This window comes from Sphaerodactylus townsendi, linkage group LG10, assembly GCF_021028975.2.
Source record: "Sphaerodactylus townsendi isolate TG3544 linkage group LG10, MPM_Stown_v2.3, whole genome shotgun sequence".
Lineage (NCBI taxonomy): Eukaryota > Metazoa > Chordata > Lepidosauria > Squamata > Sphaerodactylidae > Sphaerodactylus > Sphaerodactylus townsendi.
The window spans coordinates 8930585-8939189 of record NC_059434.1 but is presented as its reverse complement, the minus strand read 5'-3'; the positions used below and the strand labels follow the sequence as shown (position 1 = coordinate 8939189).

The 8605-nt window shown below is 48.5% G+C and overlaps 1 protein-coding gene across 2 annotated transcripts; it reads right to left on the bottom strand.

Moving 5' to 3' along the window:
- Positions 1-596: 596 nt before the first annotated feature.
- LOC125440201 (putative nuclease HARBI1) lies at positions 597-8240 on the bottom strand. 2 transcript variants are annotated; one of them, XM_048509887.1, is made up of 4 exons: positions 8180-8240; positions 7083-7419; positions 1315-1386; positions 597-885 (listed from the first exon to the last, which is right to left on the bottom strand). In XM_048509887.1, exons 1-4 carry the CDS (start codon positions 8237-8239, stop codon positions 686-688), a joined length of 669 nt encoding a protein of 222 aa, XP_048365844.1. In that variant the 5' UTR covers position 8240; the 3' UTR covers positions 597-685. The 2 variants fall into 2 exon arrangements, with proteins under 2 accessions (XP_048365844.1, XP_048365842.1); XM_048509885.1 differs by lacking the exons at positions 597-885; positions 1315-1386 and having other exon boundaries at positions 6686-7419.
- Between the last annotated feature and the right edge of the window lie 365 nt (positions 8241-8605).

Below are 8605 nucleotides of genomic sequence, written 5' to 3'. Positions count from 1 at the left end.
CACGATCCAATATTTTAAGCTACTGTGGACACCAGATTCCTTCTTGTAAGACCGAGGCAGCCCTGGGCAGAGCTTTGGCCCTGGGCACAGCCTGGGTTGGATGCCCTCCCACACCCCCCACACCCCCACCCCCGGGTGGCCACTACACCACCAAATTGTTTTTGCACCAGGACATTGGTGCCTGCAGGGGGCGCAGTTTTTAGGCTAGCGGCACCAAACTTTCAGGGTATCACCAGGTGACTGTCCTTATGCTACTCCCCAAGTTTGGTGAGGATTGGTTCAAGGGGTCCTAAGTTATGGACACCCTGAACCAAACTGCACCAAACCTGGAATGTGTTATCAGGAGAGTCTCCTGATGAGAACATGAAAGTTTTGAGACTGTGCATTCCGAAATGTGCCCCCCTCAGCCTGCTTTGGGCATCGGATTTGTCTTCTACTCAGGCTGCATTGGCAAGGTGGAAACCTCCATCGAGTTTCCTAAATGAGTACCTGTGATAAAGGACAAGTGAGATATGGAGTGAAGGTTTAAGAAGGCACAACTTTATTACAATAAAACACCCACAGCCCACCCCCCCAATGCATTTAACAACCCTTCCCCCTGAAATAACAACACCAACTATAAACAGAACTATAACAACAACAACGACAGAACTATAACAACTATAACAACAACAGCAGCGAACGCTCACTGAGATGAGCTTGAGCTCCCTGGAGCAGCGGAGCTCACGATGACCACGGCTGAGGGCTCGGAGGTGGGCGGGTTCCTGCTGGTGGTGTCCTCCTCTTCGCTGGTGACGATGCAGAGGCGGTCCTCGGAGCTCCCACCGCTCTCCCCTTCAGCCACCTCGTCCTTCAGCCTACTCAGGCGCCTGTCCATTCTGGTTACTGTAATGCAGGGAAACACATTAGCAAGCCATCACTGGCATTGTCAGAAGTACAGCAGTAATACAGAACAAATAAAAAAGCATTTCTGATAAGGGATATGAATGGTAGGGCGAAGGACATCTACTGCCGTTCAGTGATGTCCAAGATAAAAATCTGCCCACAGACGACAGAGAAGGATCAGGAGTGACCAATAAGTTGTGCAATCTCATTCAATCGGGGAGCTAGGTGGGCTAAGATTCACATACTTGGATCTGATTTCCTTGAATCTGTGAGAGTGTAGCAATTGGTGGGCCAGAGATTAAAAAGAGCCATTGCTACATGGGCACAATCTTTTTTCAGTTGTAAGGCAGGAAAACCTGTTTACGATAAATGCACTTAGTTGTGTGAACTAAAAACAGCTCCAGGTGTGCCCCAGTGCAAAAAACTTACGTAGGGACACGCAATCCCGCAGAGAAGGTTTACTCCCCTTTCTCCTCCGCTTCGACAAGTGGGTGCTGGTGCCTAGGAAACAGGAAAGGATCAAAATTGGTAAGGTGAGAGGGACAGGTGTGTTTGGCCCACAAGACACTTGGCAAACACCACGGTGTCTCTTCTGTGCAGGGACGTAGATATGGATTTCTCATGGGGGGGGGGGATCAGGGGTGGTGCGACACCCCCACCCCTAGGGCATGGACAAGCCTCCCCAAGTCCAGCCCCTGGCCTAGCACTTATGATACCAGCTCTCCGAGGCCAGGGATGAAAGATTGACCCCCAAACAGCATCACTGTCAATGTGACATAGTAGTTAAGAGCAGGTGCACTCTAATTTGGAGAACCACGTTTGATTCCCAGCTCTGCCACCTGAGCTGTGGAGGCTTATCTGGGGAATTTAGATTAGCCTGTGCACTCACACACACGCCAGCCGGGTGACCTTGGGCTAGTCACAGTTCTTTGGAGCTTTCACCCACCCAGGGTGTTTGTTGTGAGGGAGCAAGGGCAAGGAGATTGTCAGCCCCTTTGAGTCTCCTGAAGGAGAGAAAGGGGGGATATAAATCCAAACTCTTCTTCTTCTTCTAAACAGAGGACCTCAGATTCTCCCTTTAAATCCATGCCGAAGGGGGTGGATTTAAAAGAAGAATCTGGGGAAATTTCAGGGGTGCCTGCTGTCAGGGGCGCATTGTTTGGGCTAGCAGCACCAAACTTTCAGGGTATCTGTATGAGTATCTCCTAATGATACCTCCCAGGTTTGGTGTGGTTTGGTTCAGGGGGTCCAAAGTTATGGACCCTCAGCTGTGTATGCCCGTTCGTATTTGATCACATTGAAAACAATTAGGGATGGGGCCACCCTCTTTGGGAGACCACTCTGCATACGAAGGACAGTTGCATTTGTTCCCATATATATTTCAGTCATTTCAAAATAGTCCGTTTTTTCTTATCTTTCCATCCCAATGCTACTACTGCGTGTGCAGCTCTTAACATCCTCATATACATTAGATCATTTTTAATCTACTTTTGTCCCCTCAATTATTCCTGTAAACAGCAAACCTGCACAAAAATAATGGTTTTTTCCAAAAAAATTTAATCTCTTTGCATGTAATCCACATATGAGTGTAATAGGCCCCTGGTTCTCCGCAGTGCCAACATTTTTGACTAAGCATAGCTATATGAGATGGTTGTTTGACTACTAGCCATATTAGCTAGTTGCATTGGAGTTCTGTACCATTTAAGTATTATTTTTCCTTCCATCTATGCATACTTGTCTTTCTTTATAATTTAACATTATTTATGCTTTCCAGTATGCATTCTTTTTTCACTACCACTTCTTCCTACTTCCATTCTTTTCATGAATTCTTCATCCTCTACCATACTTCTAGCCTACATCCCTGCAGTGTTGCATTGATCCTTAAAAAGATCCATCCTGCGTTGCGACGAAGGGGAGGGGGCAATTTTAAAGGACCAACAGCAAAGCAGCAAAATAGCCCAAACTAAGCTCAGCCCCTAACTGTTTCCCACCCGTTATTGCTGCCATGGAGGAGGTGAGACATGGAGTGTTCTGGCAGGAGGAGGAGATCAATGTCCTCCTCCAGACAATTAGGGACCGGGGGTACAGCTCCCTGTTGATGGGCAGCACCCGGTTGCCTAACCGAGCAGCATACCGGGCAATTGCAAGGGCCCTGGAGGCGGCGGGCTACAGGCGGACCCCAAAACAGGTCTGCACGAAGTGGAAGTCCCTGAAAGGGGACTTTTTCCGTGTCGTGCAGGCCTGGGGGAAAGTCCCTCTCCAGTCCAGCTGGCCGGAGAACTTCTCGGAACTCCGGCAGATATGGCGGAACGCAGGGCGGCCACGCTTGGCCGATCGCCGCCCTCGTGGTAAGTAACTTTTCGGCCTTTAATAAAGTTTGCGTTGCTGCGTGCATTTAACTTGCGTTGCTGCGCACACGCATCCCTGTGTAGTGACGATATATTTCTATGTTTCTGCTTCCACAGGTAGGGCTGGCCCGGAGACAGAACAGGAGGAGCGCAGCGACGAGGGTGAGGACTCCTCCCAAACGGACGATGCGCGCCCAGGTAAAAAAGCTTGTGTGTGTGGGATGCTGCTCTGTCCCTCTTTCCCTGCGAACCGATGTTGGAGCTATTTAAAATTTAAATTTTCCTTTCTCCTCTCAAGGGAAAATGCCCAATTCGTCACTTTCCCACAATATGCAATTTCTTACATGAAATGTTCACAATTTAGGGTGAATTATTCATGAATTCAGTTCAAGTTCTCAGCTTCCTCCTCTTGACCGCTGAGAAACTATTGGGACTGAGGTCACCCATAGGTTGTGAGGTTTAACTTGCTTTAGTTCCCTATGCACTTTAAAAGCATTCCCCACAGTATCCCAATACACCAATACTTTCATTCTTTATTGAGTCCAATATTTTGACCAAAACCATAATTTCCACTGCATCATTATAATGACCAGGCTGACCTCAAGGAATGGTTAGGCTTCAGGTAAACTCCATGGAAGTTCACAGTGGTTTTTGCATTAACTGCAGTATACTTTGTATAATGGAATGAGTAGATTATATACCCCTCAAATTTAATTCCAAATGGCATGCTACTTCCTACTACTATTACCATGACTGCTTTTGAAAAGTGTGATATGCATCCTGAATTTATTTATTTGTTTAGAACATCCCTATCTGAGTTCTCCTCAAGGTGGCTTACAAACGTTACCCCCCCCTTTGTTTCCCTGTAGGCACATCACAAGCTCCTGCTGCTGCTGCTGCTGCTGGCACAGAACAACCTGCGGTCAGTGCCCATGCGCGGCTTGGCACAATTCTGGCCATGCGTAAGTAAGGAGGCACAGCCCCTGGATGAAGAGAAATAATGTAATGTAATGTATAATTTATACATTGTATAATGTATAATATTATAATTATAATATATACTGTATAATGTATAATATAGTAAGGTATAATTACTGTTGCACCAGATGTTCAACTGCTCACAAACTTTTTCTGTCCGTCTTCTTCCAGTGACTTCCATTGACCAGAGGCTGCGGAGGGTGGAGGCTCGCCTTGACCACCTAGAGCAGCCCCACCCACAGAGGCCAGCTGAGCCAGCAGCAGCGGCAGCAGCGGCATACCCCACCTCTAGCTCAGACAGCAGTCCCCACGGACTAGTAATCGATGAGGGAGCAGTGGTGGAGCTGAGCTCCGGGGTGGCCACCACTTAGTTTTGTACATAGTTGATACTGTTTGTTGGTTTGTTTCTTCGTTAACTTATTAAAAGTTCCTTGTTAAATTATTAAAAGTTATTAAAAGTTCTGAAGTTAAATTTATATACTGTGTTGACTCTTTCTTTTGAACAGTGACCAGCCCAAGGTAACCCAGCAGATATATGTGTGCCACTCAGGCTTCAGTCTGAAACCAGCTAAGGCCAGGCTTGGATCCAGCTCTAAGCTGCAGGCTGCAGCTTAGAGCTGGATCCAAGCCTAGGCTCAAATAGGCCCTTGCTGCTCCCATCTTCCCACACTTGACCTTCTGCCTTCAGCCATCGACAGCGCCAACACACTGAGGGAATCCAATTTCAGCGAACCCCAGCATGATCTGTTAAGAGAGAAATTGCACACGTGTGTTAGAACAAAACAGGGTGATTGCTGATGTGGTAACTGCTGTCTGGCACACACACTATGAAACAGTACGCTTGGGAAACCCCCCCCCCCCCCCCCGCCAGGGGCTAGGGCCAGCCGCACTGCCTGCCTTCTGGCCTGGAGGAAGACGGTGGCTGAGCATCTGCTTGGCATCCAGAAGGTCCCGGGGTCATTCCCTGACATCGGCAGCTAAATGGACCAGGCGGGAGGTGATGTGTAAGATCTCTAGGGGAGACCCCGGAGAGCTACTGCCTGCAGTCTGAGTAGACAGTAGTGACTGTGATGGATGCATGCTCTGATTCAGTATCAAGAGGCGTTCAGGTGTTCAAGACATGTTGCAGCAGACACAAGCGGTTGGCTCTCATCCTCAATAGGCAAGGAGCAAATGCAGCTCACCTGATGGCAACAGCTAAAAACAGGATCTAAACCAGGGGTCTGCAGCCTGCGACTCTCCAGATGATCATGGACCACAAATCCCATCAGCCCCTGCCAATTGGCCATGCTGGCAGGGGCTGGTGGGATTTGTAATCCATGATCATCTGGAGAGAAGAAAAAGAAGAAGAAGAAGAGTTTGGATTTATATTCCAACCCTCAAGGGGCTATGTGGTACCTTGTTAGATCATGTTAAGAGTATGGCAGAGGAATGCCAGGTGGCGACAGCCATGAATCGGAAGCATTCTTTCAACTCTCAGCCTAAACTTAGATACTGTTGCCAAGGAATTTCATATTTGTTTCCAGCCTCTGCTCCCTGAGAAATAGCCCCTGTTTTGAGCAAACACATTCTGAAATCTGAAACACTAACAGTCTGCTCATCCTGCAGACACCCTGTTGTGAGGTAGGTGGGGCTGAGAGAGTTCAGAGAGAACTGTCACTAGCCCAAGGTCACCCAGCAGGCTTCATGTATAGGAGTGGGAAAACAAACCCAGTTCACCAGGTAAGAGTCCACTGCTCATGTGGAGGAGTGGGGAATCAGACCCAAATTAGAGTGCACCTGCTCTTAACTATTACACCATGTTGATGAGATTTCTGCAATGTGTTCTAGAAGACTATCCGGAAATTACAATTGGAATAGAATACTGTTTGGAGTGAATTAGAAGGAGGAGGAGGAGGAAGAAGAAGAGTAGTTTGGATTTATATCCTCCCTTTCTCTCCTGTAGGAGACTCAAAGGGGCTTACAATCTCCTTGCCCTTCCCCCCACCACAGCAAACACCCTGTGAGGTGGGTGGGGCTGAGAGAGCTCCAAAGAACTGTGACTAGCCCAAGGTCACCCAGCTGGCGTGTGTGGGAGTGCACAAACTAGTCTGGTTCCCCAGATAAGCCTCCACAGCTCAAACGGCGTAGCAGGGAATCAAACCTGGTTTCTTCAGATTAGAATGCACCTGCTCTAAACCTCCTACGCCACTGCTGCTGTTGGGGGCCCATAAGCCTTTTTGGGGCCCCTAAAAATGAAGCAAGTCCTTTCCTGCTGTTGACTTGCACTGATATCTAGTTGCTCATCATATTTGAAAGTAGCACTTATTTATAATACAGTTTCAAAACAGCAATGTATTCACTAGGTTAAGAAAACATAATACTTTTAATCAAAAACATTTCTCAACTTTAATGCAACATTTCATAACTTAAATGCAAACACTTCACTGCTGCGGGGAGAACTGTAAACATTTTAAAACATTTTGTAACCTGTGTGCTCCTAGCCGCACATGTACCTTGCCAGAGCATCCCTGACCTCTTTCCCCTCTTCCAGGTTGCTGTCAGCTCTGGGGTCATACCCCCTTCCCCCCTCGTGTCCAACTACAATGTCCTGCTGGCATTCCATTTCTGTGAGGAGTGGAGGAGGCCTCTCCTCAAGTTCTGGTGCTCTGTGCCCACGGGTCTCACAAATGTTGTGGAGCACAACGCAGGCCCCAACAAGTGTAGACACACTGTCCAGTTTTATTTGTAATGGGGAAAGGAGGCACCTCCACCGTGCCTTCAGTCGGCCAAAGGCACGCTCTATTGTGCATCTCGCCCGTGACAACCTTCGATTAAACTGCCTTTCTCTTGCATTGTGGACTGGCTTGTACGACGTCACCAGCCACTTACGCATGGGAAAGGCCCCATCACCAAGGACCAAGGGGGGGACAGCTACCCCATCCACAACCAGAGATGGAGTTGCTGGAAAGAAGGCCCCACGATCAATGGCGTGGGTGAAGTGGCACCCGTTGAAGATGTAGGCGTCATGGCTTTTTCCAGATTCTCCAGCCTCTGCAGCATAGAAACGTCCTCTGTGGTCGCAGATGGCCATGAGGACGATTGATGCGAACTTTTTTCTGTTAATGTATTCCCCATTCGAGTCAGCTGGATTCTGAATGGGGATGTGGCAGCCATCGACAGCGCCAACACACTGAGGGAATCCAATTTCAGCGAACCCCAGCATGATCTGTTAAGAGAGAAATTGCACAGGTGTGTTAGAACAAAACAGGGTGATTGCTGATGTGGTAACTGCTGTCTGGCACACACACTATGAAACAGTACGCTTGGGAACCCCCACCCCCACCCCCCCGCTGACAGTTTTGTGCCCCTGAACCCCCCCCCCATGGGCGCCCGCTGTGATGCTGGAATCCACCCCCAAACAGAGTCACTTTCAGTGGTGTTTAACTAGGGAGCCCAGATTCTTCTTGTAAGTCCACCTTAAAGAGAGAATCTGGGGTCCACAGTAGCAAAAACAATAAAAGTGATGCTGTTTTTGGAATGGCTTAGATCAGAAAGTTCAAGCCACAAAGACTGGTTTTAGTAGAAGAGGAGCTTGGATTGATATCCCATTTTTTTCAACTGTCGTGTTTGCTCTCATTCAGAACTATGCTTTGTCAAAATGATCCATGCTTTGGTACCATTCAGAGTAGACTGCAGCAGTCCATTCTATTTGGGGCTTTGGAAGTTATGGGCCCTCGAAAAGGAAACCCCTATCCCCCATTCCAATGGGAGCTAATAGGAGATGGGGGTCCTTTTTGAGGGTCCATAACTTTGAATCCCCCTGGACCAAACTTCATGAAACTTGGCTGGTATCATCAGATGTGCCACCTAACAGTACCCTGAAAGTGTGGTGCCACTAGGCTAAAAACTGTGCCCACTGCATCTGGCTGTGACAAGAAGCAATACAATGAAAAGGGGGGGGGAGTTTATGTAACAGCTGCACCTACCTGCTCCATTGGGTCTGTCAGTTTGACCAACCTGGGAACCAGGACCTCCTCCACTACCATGCAGAACTCGTGGACCGCATCAGCAACAGTAGTCAGCCCAACCCCGAACTGCTCCTGCACCTCCCGGAATGAGTTCTTGTTAGCCAGATACCAGAGAGACATGGCGACTCTTAGATCCACTGGCCACGCATGACGCATCTGTGTGTCCTGGTGGAACAGGTGTGGCTTCAGGATGTCAACAAGCCACATGAAGGTCCTGCGGGACATCCTAAAATTTCGCACCCACCGGCTGTCTTCCCACTGGGCCAACACACAGTTTTTCCACCAGTCCATGGACCTGTGCGGGTATACCCAGTAGCGTGGCCGCTGTGGAGTCGAAACAAGGACCATCCAGTCAGTATGAGTGTTGTAATTATTCTGGCGCAC